The sequence below is a fragment of the Hipposideros armiger genome, unplaced genomic scaffold (genome assembly GCF_001890085.2).
Source record: "Hipposideros armiger isolate ML-2016 unplaced genomic scaffold, ASM189008v1 scaffold_164, whole genome shotgun sequence".
In the NCBI taxonomy this organism is placed as follows: Eukaryota; Metazoa; Chordata; class Mammalia; order Chiroptera; family Hipposideridae; genus Hipposideros; species Hipposideros armiger.
Window position 1 is genome coordinate 406208 of NW_017731514.1, and position 18245 is coordinate 424452.

The following is an 18245-nucleotide window of genomic DNA, read 5'->3' on the forward strand; positions in this document are numbered from 1 at the left end:
GCCTGTCGCAGGTCATTGCCTGTGCAGATGAACCCCCTGAGCCAGCCCCTTGGTCCAGTCATACCACAGGATCAAAGACACCAGGGTCACTTCTCTCGCCATGTCTACAGGGAGCATGTGGCCTTTAGGCTTTACGGGCCCTCCTGTCCTCCACCCCTCAAACTCACCTGTGGCAGCTGTGGGGGCGGGGAGGCAGGGGCCACACCCCTGCTTTTCATTCATGTTACAGATGGGCATACTGAGGCCCTAGAGGTCACCTGACCTGATAGCGGGGTCGGGGGGGACCCCAGCTCTGGCTCCCCCTTCCATCAGAAGGACAAGCCCCGGGAATAGCAGGGTCCCCATGGCTGACCAGGGTCCTGCTGGCAGGGATGGGGGGAGTTTGGAATGAAGTTCGGGTCCTAGGGTGGGAGAGGACATAGTTGATGCCGGCAGGTAACTGGCAGCTTTAGGGGTGTATGAAAGGATCCTCCTAGTCCCCATTCCCTTTAACAGAGGGCATTTTCCTTCCCTGAGTCCCAGGCACAGACGCACCCTGCCCAGGGCCACCCCTTAATACGGTTGTTTAACCCCCCACCCCTTATCAGTGAGCAGAAGGCCCGGTGGGCTCCTGGAGCCTCTGTGCCTGCCTGCCTGCCTGCCTGTGGGGACAGAAGTGCAGTGAGAGCCGTCACGTGGGGCCTCAGGCCCAGGAGGCCGGTCATCTGATGCTTCCTGAGAAGCCAGAAGCCAGGGTGTCCGTGTCAATCTCTTGTAAAACCTTGGCTGCATGCAGCTCTGGTTTTTGTTTTTTCCCCCCACCCTGCAGGCTGTACAGAACATATATAGGGGCTGGACTTGGCCATCGGCACCCAATTGCCCCCGCTCTGGGGGGTGGTGATGGTTTTGTCCCTTCCTGGTCTCTGCCTCAGATCCCAACCCTGGGGACTGGCTGCTCCACCACTCCCACTGCACGGAGTCCCCCTCTGCCTGTCACCAGCCCACAAAAGGCATCAGCACTTCACCTGCGTCCCCACTGCACCTGGTCCTGGGCTGTTGGGTATAGACAGATTTTACAAAGGTCTGTGGCTGGGGCTGGGAGGTTGCAGCTAATGCCTTAACACTGACTGTAGTTGGCTTTTAAATCCTTGAGCCACTCCTACCTCTGGAATTTCTCGCTGACCACTTTTCCCAAACCCCCGCTGTATCCCCAGCCCGCTTTCCACCAAGACCCCCTCCCAGCCACCCTTCTCCTCCCCTCCTGTCTCCCATTTTCCCTGGGTTTCTTACCCTGAGCAGTCCCGCCTCCTCCCCATCCAGCTGGCCCTTCCTGCCAGCGGGCCCTGTCTGCCAGAGCTCTTCCCACCCACCCCAGTGTGCTGAGCAAACAAAGCCATCCCTCTCCCCAGAGCCTGAGTCCAGCTTGGGAAAGCCTCTTTCACCCCCTCCCATCCTGGGAACGCTCCGCTGCATCTCAGCAGGGGCCGTTACTGCGGTTCTATCTCGACCTGTCCTGTGCAGCACCTTTCACAAAGCATTTGCACAGATCTGGTCTAATTTAACCCCTACCTCCTGTGAGATAGGAGTTTATCCAGCCATTCAACCAAATACTACTGTGTGCCTACTGTGTGCGGGGAGCAGGGATGTAGAAGTAAGCCAGTCACCCTCCTGGAAAAGTCACCGCATGACCAGAGGGCAACCCCTGAGCCTAACCCAGGGTGAAGGCAGTCAGGGAAGGGGAGGTGACCGTTGCTGAAAGGCATTCTGGGACTGGGGAAGTCAGGGGACAGGCGGGGAAGGCCCCTTCAAGGATCCCAGGCTCTAGACTTTATCCTCAGGGCATGGGCAAGGAGTGCCCAGCAAGGATGGCTCTGGCCACCAGGAAAAAGAGACGCTTGTCTAGTGACCTGTGTGTCCATCATCCTGGCTATAGATGCCATCCTTCTGCCTGGAAAGGTGACAGTGAAAGTGAAGGGGGCAGAATTCATAGATGTTTCTAAAAGGGTAAGAAGCCACCAGGGGCTTGACTGGGTGAAGGTGAGGAAGGGATGACCTGTCAGGTGACGCGGGTCTCAGTCTTGGGGATGGCAGCCCTGGGAGCTGAAGGTCTCCATGTGCTTGGGTGTGTGTGTGTGTGTGTGTGTGTGTGTGTGTGTGTGTTGTTTTTGTTTTTGTTTTTCCACACCTTTAATTTTGATCTCAGGATCAGGGAGTTTGTTGGTCATGGCTCTGCCTCCCTAGGACAAGGGTAATGTCTGGCACATAGTAGGTGCTCAAGAAATGCTGGTTGATTTGAGCCGGACAGTCTCCTTACAAGGCTCTTGTACACCTTAGGTGGGGCCCTCTTGGCTCCTGGAGAAACTGTTCCTTGGCTGCTCAGCTGGGCCTTGGCAAACCCCATCCACTGCCTCCCTCACACTGGGGTGCAGGTTCCTGTCTCTGAGTGGAAACCATCATGTCACTCTACATTGAGTCAGACTGAGTTAACTAGGGGGCAGCTGTGTCCCTCCCCCACCCTGTGGCCTGGAACCTCTTTCCCAGGGGACAGGGGCTTTGGTTCCGCCATCAAGGGTGGAGTGTAAGATGCACACACTCAGGGATAGGGAACCCAGTGGCCCCTGGGCCTCAGCTTCCGTCTTCTGTACAACATGGGAGTGCAGGGAGCCCTCTGAGCACCCTTCTCCTGCTGAGATTCTACGATCAGCCTCTCCTCTCCCCCGCTGATTCACGCGGGAAGCATTTATGGAAAGACATGGTGCTGGGGCTCTGGTGACACCAGGACTTGCTCAGCACAGGCATAGCTTCAGGAGAGGCCATGTGGGAATCCCAGAAGCTGGGGGGCGGGGTCTGTGCCATGTGCTCAGGAGGCCTAGGTTAGGCCCAGCTTTGCCGTTTGTTGACTGTATGACATTGTGCAAGTTATTTCACCCTCTGAGCCTCAGTTTCCTCAACTGGGAAGTGGGATGAAGAATTCCAACCTCATAGAGGTTGTGTAAAGTGTAAAGCATGCTGTGTAAAGCATGCCGGGGGCTCCCTTCACTGGGGTCACTCGTCACCAGCCACGTAATGGACTCACTTGCTTTTCCCATCCCAGAGACCTGGGGGGACGGGGTGTAGCAGCAGCTTTGCTGGTGTCTGCCCTGGGGAGGCCACTCCTGATCTCCCCACCCCCCAATCTGGAACTCTTCCAGGCCAGAGGAGAGCAATTGGGGTAGCCAGGGTGGGGTGGGGTCCTGGCCTGAGGCACTGCAGAGGGCTGAAGGCTTCGACCCACTCTTCATGAGAACTAGAGAAGTCTGTGGCAACGTGGCGGGGTCTGGAGAGGTCTGTGTGGACACAGCCTTTGCGTGGAGGGTTGGAGAGGAGGGGGTGACTTTGGTTGAGGCATCAAGAAGCGGGGGGCTTCTGGGGGGCACGGGTCGCTGAGCATCGTATGGGTGTGTCCACAAGTGGCGGGGCAGCGCCGGCGCTTGGGGTTGGGTTGTGCATAACGTACGTGTTGGTTTCCTGTGGGTACGTGTGGCCTTCAAAAGAGTGGAGCGGGTCGAGCGAAACCCGGGCTGGGCCAACTGAGGGGTCTTTGGAGGCAGAGGTGCCAGCCTAGCCCCCAGCTTGTGGCCCCGCCCATCTCTCGGCCCCGCCTATGCGTACGCCCCCTTGCTCGAGGCCCTGCCGAGCCCCGCCCTCTCTCCCGCTCCGCCCGTGGCCTCAAGCCCCGCCCCTCCGTCCCGGCCCCGCCCATGGCCCCGCCCCCAGCCTCTGTTTGCGCCGGGTCTGTGTTGCCTGCCGCGCTTCTGGCTCTGCACGCTGCCGCCGCTCGGAGCAATGATTAACCGGGAGGGCCGGTCGGCGCCGGGCCCGGGGCGGGGGCGTGGGGCCGGGGCGGGACCCCGGAGGGCCGCTCGGCTTCCTGCTCTCTCCCAAGTTTCCTCGTAGAGGGCGCAGCGCCGGCCGGGGCCCGCGGCGTGGCGCAGGGAGCGGCGCCGGGCGCGTGTGGGCGCGGAGCGGGCCCCCGGGGTCACTATGAGGACTCTCCGCAGGTTGAAGTTCATGAGTTCGCCCAGCCTCAGTGACCTGGGCAAGAGAGAGCCTGCCGCCGCCGCCGCGGACGAACGGGGCACGCAGCAGCGCCGGGCCTGCGCCAACGCCACCTGGAACAGGTAAGGCCGCGCCCTCCCGGCCTGCCGGCGGGCCCGGGGCCCCAGAGCCGGGGGAGGGGGAAGCCCTCGAGCGGTTCCGCTGGCGAGGGCCGGCCCCTTACGAGGACGGGTGCGGTGGGCACTGCGGCACCTAATAGTTTGCAAAGAACTTGCTCCGCCGGAGTTGTGCGGGCCGGGAGGGAAGTTCCGTGCAACGTGGTTCTAGAACGGAGGAATGAGACCGCGGACCCGAGGCTGGTCCCGAGGCGCCCGACGGGTGGGTGGAGGGGTGGGCGGGGAACCGCGTGCCGGCCTCCCACCTGGGGTCTTCCCACGTCTCCGCTCCAGCGCTCATGGCAACCTGGGAGGTAATAGAGCAGGAAGTATTTTTCCCATTTCGCAGATGAGCAGATGAGACTCTCGGGCGCAGTCGGTGGGTTGCCGCTGTGCTTCCTGTCTCCGCGCTACGGTCCCCTTTGGCCGGTGGGGTGGGCGGGGTGGTTTTCCCTACTGCGGCCTCCCTGTCTTCCCAGCTGTCAGCAGGGGTGCAGCAGCTGCCCAGCATTCCTTAGACCACCCTCCCCCGGGTCCGTTCCCAGACAGACAGACGGGCGTGGGAAGTCCCCCTCCCCCCACCCCACCCCCCACCCCCCCAGCTTTGTTTGAAGAGCAAGGCTGGGATCCGGAAAAGAGACCGTTTATTTAGTGGGATTCCCCAGCGTGTCTGCTCATGGGCCCGTTTCAAAAACAGATATTTTCACCAAAAGGAAAAGGGGAAGGGAGGGAAGAGAATGAACTTGAGCTAGGCTTCTCAGGGGGTGGGGGTGGGGGGAGGGCTGTCCCCACACCCCACACACCTGGCAGTGAAATCTTGCCAGATGCTTCACCGGCTGTGGTCTTGGCCACACTTCATGAGCATCATGGTGGGCATGGGGCTGACAGCCTGAGACCCTCCTCTGTGCACCAGGCAGGACACTGTCATCCACGTGCTTGTCTTCTGTCCCCTACCAAGTTGCAAACTGTTTGAGGGCTGGGATGTGTTTGCCTCAGTTTCCCTACCTGTTGGTGGGCATGCACATTCCTGCTTCCAGGACCCCTGTGGGGACAGTGAAAGAAGGACTCTCGTTGGGGAATCTCATTGAACTAATGTCTGCCTGCACACTGGCTTAAGAGTTGTTTTCTCCTCTCCCAGAACTGAGGAGATAGAAGCAGGCTCCCTCCTTGTGCCCCTGCTGTGGTTTAATGGAAGGAGTCAAACAGACTTGATTCAAATCCCAGTTCTGCCTTGAGGAGGTCGCTTAACCTCTCTGGTCCTCAATTTCTTTACCCATAAAACCTCACAGGGCTGTTGTAGGGATGAAGATGGGTATTAAAGCCCTCAGCACGATGCCTGGCACGTAGTGGGTCCTCTGTAACTCATAACTGAAGCCAAAACTCATGTCGGGGTAGGCGTGTAGGGTTAGGATTTGGAGAGCTACCCAGGAGTCTGCTGGTTCCTGAGCGTCCACTGACTGCAGCTCCCTGAGGCCTGTCCTCCCCATCAGCTGGTCAGGGCACCCCGGGGCCAGCACTGAATCTTCCAGCTCAGGGAGGCGCCTGTAGGGAGAGGCCACCTGGGTCTCTCAGCCATTTTTCCCTTCCAGGAACTTTAGAACCTCAGCCTTGTTCTGTTCCTGGGCCTGGCAGGCTGCAGAAGGACGTCCCCCTCCCCGCTGCTAGCACCTGCCAGGCTCCCAGTCAGCTCCCAGCCACCACCCCGCACTCCTCTGTGCCAGATCCCTTCGTGTCCCTTAGCTCACTTTGCCATCATCATAGCCCAGGGAGGGACATAGTAGTGCCACCCCCATTTAGAGGTGCAGAGGGGGACACAGCCCCAGGAGACCTGCCCACATAGGATATGGCAGAGCCAGAGCCCTGCTGTCTGCTCTCCGGGCAGAGGGGGACTGAACCAAGGAGGAGCAAAGTACCTTCCCCTGCCAGGTCCCTGAGCGAGGACAGTGGGAGGCCAGACGGTCTGCAGTCAGTCCTGCCTTGAGTCCCCATTTTGAGTCCAAGATGCACCCCCTTTTATCTGTGTGACCACATTGGTTTCCTGGGCTACTGTAACACCACTACAAAGTAGGTGGCTTAAAACAACAGAAATTTGTACAGCTGAAACTAATTCTAAAAAATTTGTATTTCACAATAAAAAAGAAAAAAATTTATTTTCTCACGGTGCTGAAGGCCAGAAGTCGAAAACCAAGGTGTGGGTAGGGGTGTGCTCCCTCCGGAGGCGCTAGGGGAGGGTCCGTCCTGCCTCTTCCAGCTCCTGGTGGACCCTTGACTGATGGCTGTGTCACTCCAGTCTCTGCCTCCGTCTTCACGTGGCCTTCTGTCTCTCTGTGTCCAGACCTCCCGCTCTATCTCATAAAGACACCAGTCATTGGATTTAAGGTCCACCCTAAATCCAGGATGATTTCCTCTCAAGATCCTTAACTAATGACACCTGCTAAGGTCCCGTTTCCAGATGAGATCTGAGGTTTTCAGGTGGACATGAATTTTAAGGGAATACTTTTCAACCCACTACAATGACCCTGGGCACATCCCCTCAATTCCCTGTCCCCTCATCTGGACATGGGGCAGAAATACCCAACTCACCCTCGTGAGAATGGAATCCGTGCACTCACTGAGTCATTCATTCATTCGTCCATCCATTCGCCGGGCGGGCCCACGGCATAGAGTTAGCAGGGAATCAGCAGCTCCCAGGAGCTTACAGTTACTGGAGGGAGCCAGGAAATAAGGACACAAGTCAACCCTTCAGGTCTTTGCAGGTTGGGTTTAGTGCTGGGAAGATGAAGCCGGTGACACTCAAGTGCTGACCACACACGGCTGGTGGCCTGTGGTCGTGCATTCTTCCCGCACGAATGTTACTGCGTCAGGAAACGTTTGCGGGAGTGGTGGATGCCAGGCTGTGCCAAGCCCAGTGCTGGGGCTACAGAGAGGCCGGGGCTGGGGGGACTGAGAAGGCTCCCCGGCTGCTCCCACTTGGAGTCCCCTATCCCCTCCCTCCTCAGTGGCCGGCACATGGCATGTCGTGTCCCTGTGTCCCCGGCAACCCCAGTTAGCTGCCCATGGATCTGGGCCCATGTGTGTACTGGGCCTCCAGCTCCAAGAAGGTCCCGTTCTGAGATGAGGGGCCAGTCCTCATCCCTACACCTGTGTGTGGACCATAGGGTGCCAGCCGTTACGGAGCCTTACTCCTTGGCAGGACTGGATCTGCTCAAATGCTTGAGGTTTGGAGAGCCCAGCAGCCCCCCCACACACACACACACCTTCTAGATGTTATAGTGGAGGCTCCAAACAGGGCAGGAGCAGGGTAGAGGGTGCGTCCACATGGTGCGTGTGACCCTGGTCATGCACTCCCCACAAACCCGCCTCTGAGGTTGGGGTGATTAGTCTGTAATGTTCAGGGCCTGGGCCTGAACCCAGTCTGACTTGAAGCCACTGCCCAGGGACACATGTGAGTTTCTTTCCCAGTGGGGCCGGGCAAGGTGGGAGTTGGGGGTGAGAGTCTGGAGGCTGCAGCCAGCCCCCCTGGCTTGCACTCCCCACATTGTTTCACAGCCAGGTCTCCCAGCTAAGTGGCCAAGAGCACCCCACCCTTCAGACAGCAGGGCTCACCCACCCAGACCTGTGTGTGTGTGTGGGGGGGGACTAGGAGTGTTGCAGAGGGTGGGCGTCCAAACCCCAGGTCTGGAGAAGCTCCTTTCATCACTGCAGCACTCAGGGTGGAACTCACAACCCCCATCTTGCAGATGGGGCTCAGAGAGGTATGGGGACTGCCCAGGTCTAACTCCAGAGCCTGCACATCTGCCACCGCCTCCTAGGGGTCTCTGAGGGGCCAGAGGAAGTTGGTTGAGAGTGGGGGCTGGAGGCTGGCAGGGGCCTGAGCTTGGCTCACCCCCCCCCCACGTCTCCCACACCAACTCCACCCCCTTGCTCTGGGTCAGGCCCTGTGTCCTGAGCCCCCGGCCCCTCTGGCAGTCTTCGTGTGGTCAGCAGAGTGATGGCCCCCAAAGATGTCCACACCCAGTTTCCCCAGAACCTGTGAATACATTACATTACAAGGCAGAAGAGACTTTTCACCTGTGATTAGGTTAAGGCTCTTCTGATGGGGAGGTGATCCAGGTGGGCCCAGGGCCATTACAAGGGTCTTTATGAGAGGGAGGCACGGGGCTAGAGTCCGTGGAGATGTGAGGATGGAGGTTGTGAGGAGCCCGAGCTGAGGGCTGCGGGCACCTCTAGTCGCTGGAAAAGGCCAGGAAACAAACGGACTCTTCCCCTGGGGCCTCCAGAAGGAGCCAGCCCCCCGACACCTTGATTTTAGTCCCATGACTGTGATTTAGAACTTTCAGCCTTCAGAACTTACAAGAAAACAACTTGGGCTTGTTTGAAGCCACTAGGCTAGTGGTCTTTCGTCCCAGCGGCCAAAAGACATGCGTCCACTGGGCTTCCCTTCCGCCCGCCACGCGCCTGGGCCTCTTCTCCCGCCCCCGGCGTCCAGAACCCCCTCACAGCTGGGAAGGTGGGAACGTGAGGCCCCGGCCCCCACGGGAGCACGGGGCACAGCACTGTCCCCGCTGCAGCCCGCCAAGACGGGGGTCAGAGCCCAAACAGAGCCTGCCTACCTGGGCAGGTGAACCTCGGGAGAAAAGCTCCAAGCCTTTGCCTGGCACCCAGAGAGGAGTGGGGGTGTGCAGAAGCCTTGGTGGGGGGTATTTTAAGCCACATGTACTGAAACCAGGGTGAGAGCGATACCTATTTGCTGAGGAGCAGGTGAACCTGCCCACAGGCTTGTTTTCACCCCCCACTTTCCAGAGGGTCAAATTGGGGCCCAGCATGGGGTCAGGATTGGGTCCCGAGACGCCTGTCTCCCTGTGCCTCCCACCTGGGCGTAGGCATCGCTGCTGGGGCAGAGCCGGGCAGTCCCCACGCTCCGTTTCTCAGGGCTGGGTGTAGCCCCCTGGGGTACAGACGAGGACATTAGGGCTCTGGTCACCCCCGGATGGACGGGGTCGAGAGGGGACTAGAACCTGGGCTGTCTGAGGTGGGTGGGAACCAGGGAAGGCACCAACCAGCCCAGGTGGCAGCTAGCAGTGGGAAGAGCCTGCAGGGGCCTGTGGAGACGCAGTGGAGTCCAGCGCCCCGCCTGCCTTCACCCACTCATTGATCCCTTCCACAGGCCACAGGCTGGGAGCCAGGCCTCCACACCAATGGGAGGGGCCCAAGGAAGTACCAGGCTTGCTCAGGGTCCGGTCGGCGCTCTGGGGGTACCAGACAGAGTGAGGCGGGCACCTGCAGGGCCCTGCCCTTCTCTCGGTGTCCTCAGCGGCCTCCCGAGGCCGGATCCAGAGCAGGACGGGGGCCTGAGGAAGGGCAGAGCTGTACCCCCGGGGGCCCCTGCAGCCGCACTGACCTGACCCGCCAGAGGTGAGGCTTTGGGTGGCTCTGCCTAGGCTTCCTGGATGGACAGGTGCGCAACACAGAGAGGTGACGGTGCGCCCGGCTTCCTGGATGGACAGGTGCACAACACAGAGAGGTGATGGTGGGCCCGAGACCCACCCACTCGCAGCTCCTCATCTGCCCCAGCCCGAGCCAGGGTGGCCGTAGGCATGTGCCCCCAGGAGCCCCGCAGTTAGCCCGCGCTCTCCCAGCCTGACTACAGTTCCCCCGCCCCCAGTCCTGGGCAGTTCTGTCCCACCAGCCCCTGGCCAGCAGGTCTCAGCGCTGTCCTGGGCCCCCTGGAGGCTCACTGAGGGTCCTGCACTCCTCCCTTCGCTCTGCCCACCCAGTGCTCAGGCAGGAGCTGGTGGGACTTGGCCCTGCCTGCCTGGCTTCCTGCATGGGAGGCAGGACAGGCCCCCTGGAGGGGCTGCCCAGTGAGGGGGGGCAGCCAGAGGGCGGTGATGGGCCGGCTTCCCCTCCAGCCTTGCCCGGAATCGCCCCGGAGCGAGGCCGCCTGCAGCTTCCCGGGAACCATTGCTCTACCAGGCTGGGCCTGCCCATCTCGGGGAGGGCAGGGGCCAGGGTGGCTGGGTTTCACTTCTATTTTGGGGGGATGATAAGTCACATGAGGTCCTCTTGTGTCCCCACCCTTTCTGTCCCCCAGTGGCTCAGCAAGGATTTTTTTGTTTACCCAGCTCGGACTTTGGAAAGAACATGGAACCTCATCTGGAGAGAAACGGGAAGGAGCGGGGCCCTGTCTGTCCCCTGGGCCCCCACCCCCTGTTTGGGGGGGGGCAAGGTGGGGGTGGGAGGACTCTGGGCCCCGGGGCTCCAGGCGAGGTGTAAAGCTGTGTGGCTCTGGGCAGCCCCTTGGCTTCTCGGAGTCTCAGCGTTCTTCTGCAGCTTGGGGTATGACAGTCGCCGCGTCGTGCGGTGGTTAGAAGGAAGAGAGACAACCACAGACAGATGGCTGAGCTGTGGTGGGTGCTTCTGGGAGGCACACCCCCTTCCTGCAGTCATGCTGACTGACACCCTGACAAACAACCCTGCGGGGCAGGGTGCTGTCTCCCCACGTCGTCTCCTTTAGGTGCTGTAATTATGAATCCCATGGTATGAATGGGGAAACTGAGGCAGGGGTGGCCAGGGCATTTGGCCAAGGCATACAGCCAGGAAGCCCAGAGCTGGGATTCCAAGTCAGGCTTGCTCCTGAAGCAGCCTCGGGGGCTGGACGTGGGGGTGTGGATGGCGGGTGACCCTGGGCTGGGCGGGGCTGCTCAGACACGTTTGGTGAGAGAATTGGAAGGGTGGTAACTGGGTCACTGACGCATCCTCCTGGGGTGACGCTCTGCTGCCCCGGTGCCAGGTCGGGGAAAGGAGGCTGAATAGTGAACTAAATAGACCTCCCCTTCCCAAAAAAGAGATGGGGTCCAATACTCTCCCCACACAGGTGTGAGGAGGAGGGACCTGGCCTCCTGCGGGGTGGAGGGGGACAGGGAAGGCTTTGAGGAGGGGTTGGGTGGAGGGCCAGCCTCCAGGCCAAGGAACAGCAGGTTTGAAGGCCGTGAGGCAGGAGGGGCGGTGGTACAAGTGTCACAGAGGACCCCAGAACCCCTGAGGTGTCGGAGAGCTGGTCTTGTCATCCAGAGCCACATGGTGCAGGGTCACCTCTCAGCTTAGGACCAGAGTGGGCTGGGTTCCTCCAGAAGTTTTAGTGGAAGAGGAGGGAAGACTCAGAGAGGCTGGTAGGAGCGGGTCAATGAGGACAGGATCAGGCCTGGGGGGCCACCGAAGCCTCCAAGGCCCCCCAGGTTCCACCTGCCTATTAGAGTCCCAGGAAGAACTTGGCCAGCCCCCCCTGAGCCTCTCGAGTGGCTGGGCCCCCCCCTCCCCCAGGCCCCTTATGCAGATAAGGCTGGGTGGGGCTGCCCCTGGGCTGGTGCCTGTCCACCCTACCTGGCCCAACAGCCCCCACAGGGCTGGGCGTGAATTCCCAGCTGTTGTGATTCCAGGAAGGCCGCCGCTATAGGACAGCTGGCTTCCTGGCGGCTATGAGACTTCCCGATGGAGTTTTGTCTGTTTTTAGTCTGTAAATGGGGAGCAGCCTTATGTGACACAGTCGCAGGCCTGGGTTCACCAGGGACTTAGAACAGAGGCGAGCATGACCCCAGCCGTGACCCCACGCTGAGGCTGGGTCCCGGCCGTCATTGCATCCTCACAGCACTTGGGAGGCACACTCGTGACCCCCGCTTCCCAGGCAGGAAGCAGGTTAGAGGACACATGTCCCTGGACACAGGAATACGCTGCCTGCCGACGCCAGACCCAAGAGTCGGGCTCCTCGGGTCAGGTGACAAGTGTGTGGTCAAGCCGCCTGGCCCAGCTGGGACCAGCCGCTCAGAGCCTCCCTCACCCACCTGGGACATGGGCCCTGGCCCTGCCCGCTCAGGGCACAGAGCCAGAAGCAATGGCCGGCCCTGGGTCCCTGTAGGGAAGCTGTGAGGGGAGAGCGGGCAGCTGTTGGGCAAGCTCTGTGGCTTCCCATGGGGGGCTCGGTCCCCCTGAGCCTCGGTTTCCTCATCTGAAAAAGTGGCAGCCAGTCTGTGTTGCTGGGAAGGGTGGAGCTGGTGAAGGCAGACAAGGGCACCAAGAGCTCAGTGGCGGCTGTCCACTCTGCGATGTGACCAGCAGTGTGTCCAGCTGCCCCCTGTGCACCAACAATCACCCACTGGTCTGCAGTGGTGAGTGTCAGAGCGGCAACCCAGGTCCTGGGTGGAGGGTGGTGGTGCCACCCAGACCTAGTTCTCACCCTTGGGAGCGTGTGGCCAGTGCGGGGAGGGACTAACAGGAAAGTGAATCAGCAAAGTATAGATCCCACAAATCTACATGGGGAGGGGTGGAGGTCAGGAGGGCTTCTTGGAGGCGGTGACCTCTGAGCTGAGGCTCCAGTATGAATAGCTGCTTGTCTAGTAGACAGGAAGGAGAGGGGCCCTCCAGGCAGGGAGGGCAGTGGGTCCAAAGAGGTGTGGCACCCCCTGGCAGGCCCAGCACCCTGGGATTAGAGTGTAGGATGCCTGGGAATGTGGGGAGGGGCCGCCCCAAGGGGCCTCTATTGCCATGTCCAGCCCTCGCCCTGTACCTGCTGGGCAGGGAAATGGTTGGCTACAGCAGACGGTGGATGTGGTGGGGAGGCAGGTGGGTGTCATCAGAGGTCCAGGCAAGTGAGGAGGGGCCCTGGGCTGGAAGGGGGAGGAGTGGTGCAGCTGAGAGATCTAGGAACAGGTCAGACGGCGGCAGGGTCCATTGGATTTGGAAGGTGAGCGAGCCACGGTGCATTTTCACCAGGTGTTTACCGAGCGGCTCCCTTGAGCCAGGCGCTGGGCACAGTTGCGAACAACACAGGGCCCTGGGCGCTCATGCTCTGTAGCTAGTGGTAGAAACAAACAAGCCACATATAAACGTGCGGTTCCGCAGTGACACGTGCTGTACAAGCCGACGGGGAGGCGGGGTCAGCAGGGGCCGGTGGGGGCACCTTGAAGCCCAGGGTGAGAAAGCCAGTAGGACATGGATGTGCTGAGGGCTGAGAGGCTATCAGAAGGTGGCCTCGTTTCTGGCCTGGGCGTAGAAGGTTCAAGAGCACAGGAAGGGACGCAGAGAGTGTGTGGGGCACAGAGCACATCCTGGGGAGGTGAGCGGGTGGTGCCTGGGGCTCAGGGGAGGCTGGGGCCGCGGACCCAGGAGGGAACAGCTCTGGTGTGGACAGGGTCCCGCGGGGACAGTCAGTCCCTGCCCTCTAGGGCCTGCCTTCTAAGAGAAAGGACAGGGGCCCCGTTTCTGACCAGGTTCATTCTGTTCCTCCAGCAGAGCGGGAGGGCTGAGGGAGGGGGGGCGGGGCTCGGGGTGGCGAGGAGGGGTCTCGGGGCCTCTGGACACCGTGTTTTTCTTTCTCCACTTGCAGCATCCATAACGGGGTGATCGCTGTCTTCCAGCGCAAGGGGCTGCCTGACCAGGAGCTTTTCAGCCTCAACGAAGGTGTCCGGTGAGTAGCCGTTCCGTCCTGTCTTGTCCCAGGCCTGAGTCTGTGAGTGGCAGGGAGGGCTGTGCCAGGCCATGCCCAAGGTTCCACCCGAGAGCCGAGATCAGCAGCCACTGCCCTGTGGACCTCGACACTGTACATGGCTTTCAGGCCTGATGGGCCGTAACCCCCACACCCCCTGAGGACTTCTTTTCAGGGGAAACCGGGTGGGACTTGGACAGTGGCTCAAGATAACACCCACATTCCCCACTGGTGTGGAGTATCAGGAAAGATATTTATTCTGTTAAAGAGGAAGGACCCACCTCCCTAACGACGGGAGTGTCGTTCCTGGAAAAGCCGTCACTGCCAGCAAACGCCCCTCGTTTCCTGTGAATAGCTGAGGAGTGAGCAGTTGTGAAGGAGCCCCGGGTGGACCAGCCTCAGGCCCCCCTGCATTACTGCTGTGTTACAGTGGAGGAGGCCAAAGCTCAGAGAGGTCAAGAGACACGCCCAGGGTCACACAGCCGCTAGGAGGAGACCTGCGCCACCTCTGTGCTGTTCCCCTCCCACCCCAGCCACGCTACCTTGTCTCTGCACCAAAAGGATATCTGGGGAAAACAGACAGCAAACATTCTTATCAGCTCAAGGAAGGAATAAAAGGGTAGTTGGGACGGGTCACCCCACCCCCACCCCAGTAGGGCAGAGCTGAAAGAGCCCTTACAGATGGAAACACGGAGGCCCAGGGAGGGAAAGGAGCTGTGAAGCCAGATGGAAAACGGGCTTGTTGCCTCTGCCAGGCTCAGGCTCATCTGGCCACCCAGGGGTGGGGTCCCAGTAGCCACCGGGGTCTCAGTGGGGCCCAGAGCGGCCCCCTTTTCCTAATATGCCTCTGCTTAGGGAAAAAGGAGTTTGTAGCAAACCTAAAGAATCTGCTGGATGTTTTAAGAACCGAAAATAAGGAAGTGTTTCTAAATTCTTGAACAAAGCACCAGAGACAGCCCTCCAGCGGTTTCTGCACCCTTCCCCGCCAGCGGCATAAACAGCAGTGGTGACTGGCTGTCAGTTGCCTCCTCTCCACAGGGACTGTAACCCCAGACCACGTGTGCTTGTCACCAAGCCCCGGGACCCCTACCGAAGAAACAGGTCAGGGTGACATGAAATGTGAAACTCCTGGCCAGTTAGGTTATTTGGGGCACCTTTTTAGCCAGTTCAAAATTAAATGCTGGGAATCATTAAGTAATAATAACAGGGCTTGTCTATTAAGGGTTTGCTCTGTGCCAGCCTGTGCCACAATCTTTTCATGGCAGCTCTGAGCAGTGGGCACCTTATTGTCTCATTTTATAGATGGGGAAACTGAGTCATGGAGAGGTTGTGGGCTGCTCGCAGTCATGGGACTGACTAGTCAGTGGAGCCGGAACTCGGGCCCCTCACTCTAGAGGCTCTGCCCCCTATCCAGCCCCCACCCCAGCTCTTTTCCATCATGTGGACACATTAAATTAAGGGAACTTAATTGTGCATTGAATCCATAATTGGTCATTAGCTTCAATCCCACGACAGCCTTGTGACCGGAGCCATCGATTGCCCTCGGTCCTCGAGGCTTGTTAGTGCGATTGGAGGGAGTGGGGTCCCTCCTCTGTGCCCTGGCTGGCATGGGTCGGGCCGGGGTGCTGAATAATAACAACTCTGACATCTGGTCATGATGTTTTCCCCCCATTTTATATATGTATGTATTTTTTTGAGCTGTAATTCACCCTTTTAAAATGTACAGTGCAGTGTTTTTAGTATATGCACAAGGTTGTATAACCATCACACTACTTAATTCAGAACATTTTCATCACCCCCCAAAAAAGCTCACCCCCATGAGCAGCCACTCCCCATGACCCCCGCCCCCAGCCTCTGGCAAATACCAGCCAACTCTCTGTCTATGGATTTGTCTATTCTGGACACTTTATATTAATGGAGTCAGTATGTGCGTGGCCTTTCATCACTGGGTCTTTCACTGAACATGGTGCTTTCAAGGGTCACCCACGTTGGAGCACGTGTCAGTACTTCAATCCTCGTTATGGCTGAGTAATACTCCATTGCGTGAAAAACACCGCTTTGTTTACCCATTCATCTGCTGATGGGCACGTGGGTTGTTCCCAGCCTTGGGCTGTTACGAGTAGTGCTGCTGTGACATCCGTGGACAAAATTTTGTGTGGACCTGTGTTTTCATTCCCCTGGGTGGGGTGGAGTGGCTGGGTCATACTACAACCCTCCGGGTAACTTTGAGGAGCCTCCCAACTGTGCCCCACAGCGCCCGCACCGTTTTACATCCCCCTCACCAGCTGTGTACGAGGACTCAGTTTCCCCACCTTCTCCCCAGTGCGTGTTAGTTTCCGCTTTTCGATTCTAACAGTACTAGTGGGTGTGAAGAGCCATCTGGTAGTTCTGATTTGCGTTTCCCTGATGACTCATGACCGAGCATCTTTTCCTGGGCTTATTGGCCATTTTTCTGTCTTGGGAGGAATGTCTGGTTCACCTCCGTTGCCCGTTTTTTCATTGTGTTGTTTTGTCTTTTTATTGTTAAGTTGTAAGAGTTCTTTATGATTCTGGATCGAGACCTTTGCCAGATGCTGAGTTCAGCTCGTCTTTTCTCTCATCCCATGAGTTTTCCCTTTATTTATTTTTTTTGTTTAGATTTTTTTATTGGGGAGCTGAGGAAGGGAAACGGCCAAGTTGTTGTCCTTCAGTCTTAGTTGTGGAGGGCGCAGCTAGCTCAGCTCCAAGTCCAGTCAGCATCCGGCTGGCTGCAGGCAGCTCGTGGCCTCTAACTCCAAGGTGCTGTGTTCAATCTTAGTTGCAGGTGGGCGTAGCCACCATCCCATGCAGGAGTTGAACCAGCAGCCTTGTTGTTAAGAGCGCACGCTCCATCCACTGAGCCATCCGGGCGGCAGCTCAGCTCAGGGTGCCAAGTTCAGTTTTAGTTGCGTGTGGGTGTAGCCACCATCCCATGCGAGAGTCGAACCAGAAACCTTGTTGTTAGGAGCACGTGCTCTCACCAGCTGAGCCATCCTGCCACCTATTGGCAGCTCAGTGGCAGCTCAGCTCGTGTGCAGAGCTCACTGGCCCATGTGGGAATCGAACTGTTGCTCAGAGCTCACGCTCTTAACCAACTGAGCCACTCAGCCAGCCCCGCCTTTTCCCTTTCTTGATAGTGTCCTTTGAAGCACCAAAGTTTAACCTTGAGGACGTTTCATCTGTAGATCTCGTCCTCTTTCTTGACCCGTTCCCTTGACCACCTTTCTTCTGAGTTTTTCTAGATCCATAGAGAAAAACCTTAGAGAAGAAGCCACTATGGGTCTCAGAGGACCTCTGCTTAAGGACCCAGACTTCTTTTTACCCTGATGGTTTCAGGTGGCATTGCCCCTGAAGGACCCATCATATGTCCTACCATCTTAAACAGAACCGAGCCCCAAGTCGCCTGGTTGTGCTCAGCTGTGAAAGGCCACCTGCTGCGTGCGTGGTGGCCCATGCTGCTCCGTGTTCTGCGTTCTCGTGCCCGTCCTGTCCCCACAGGCGTCTGTCCGGGGCGGCCTGTCTCCCAGCACTTGTAACAGCTACTGTCTGCCTTGGGCTGTGAGAACCTTGTGAGTCCTGAGGGCCATGCAGGAGCTTGTGGGCAGGCGCTTGGCCACCTGCTCTGGTCCCGAGAGGCCCCTTCTGCTTCCTCCTGGGCTCCTGGCCCAGACGCAGATTATCCTCCCTGACCCAGCTCCAGGGCTAGGTCCTGCCAGCCCTGCCACTCCCAGGGGCATCAGACCCGCTGGACAGGGCGGCCAGGGCCTCTGCCTTCCGACCCTTCAGCCCTTGCCTGTCTCTTTCCCCTCAGTGACACCCAGGCTGTTCCCCCCACAGCGCCTCCCCAGGGCGCTTTAAAATTCCCAGCATGCACAGCTGCCTTGGGGCTTCCCCTCCCCGTGGGCTGTCAGGGAACCCCGGCTTGGCTCAGCCCAGGCCAGGCAGCCTTCCAGCTGCCGGTCAGCGGGCCCCACTGGGGGCCTCTTCACTTGCCCTCCCAAGCCTCAGTTTCCACATCTGTGGAAGGATTGGGTTCCCCTGTGCAGGGCTTTGGCTGGAGTGAGCCTGTGTGACCTCCTCTCACCCTGCCTGGGACATCCGCTCTCACAGGCCAGGAAGGCGATCCCAAGGCCCTGTCAGCTGCCAGATGGACTCCTAGAGAACTGGCACGGAAGCTCTTAGTCGTGGAAGTCGTCCATGCATTGATGAAGCTTTCATTAGTGAGCACCTGCTGTATGCGGCCTCCAGAGGTCGATGGGAAGCCGTTGGCAGTATTCCTGGCCAAAGGCGGTGGGACCCAGGCTGGCCTGTCGCCTCCAGCCCTGAGGACAGCGTGGATCCGAGGCCTCAGCCATGCTGCTGCAGGGCCTCCCGCCTTCCAGAGTCCACTGTTCGCTCCGCGTGTCGGCGGCTGGGAGAGCCGGTGGGCACAGCCAATAGGGAGGATGCGCAGCCAGCAATGGGGCGGAGTCACCCCCAGACAGGGCTCCATTAGAACCAACCCCGCTTTCCAGCCCTAGTGAGCTGAGCGTGTGCTGGGCCCTGAAGGGGAGACCTTCCCCTGTCCCGACCCC

The 18245-nt window shown here is 59.2% G+C and overlaps 1 protein-coding gene across 5 annotated transcripts in view; it reads left to right on the plus strand.

The window, feature by feature from the left end:
- Positions 1-18245, plus strand: part of PRR5 (proline rich 5) — a 49210-nt gene that overhangs the window by 17638 nt on the left and 13327 nt on the right. The window contains exons 1-3 of one of the 5 annotated variants that reach the window (XM_019651708.1): positions 11602-12337; positions 13555-13635; positions 17782-18094. In XM_019651708.1, coding sequence (XP_019507253.1) covers positions 17877-18094 — 218 coding nt within the window. In that variant the 5' untranslated portion in view covers positions 11602-12337; positions 13555-13635; positions 17782-17876. Of the gene's footprint in view, positions 1-3727; positions 4140-10140; positions 10583-11601; positions 12338-13554; positions 13636-17781; positions 18095-18245 lie in introns of those variants that run through there. The other 4 variants (XM_019651710.1, XM_019651709.1, XM_019651711.1 and 1 more) reach the window with 4 other exon arrangements.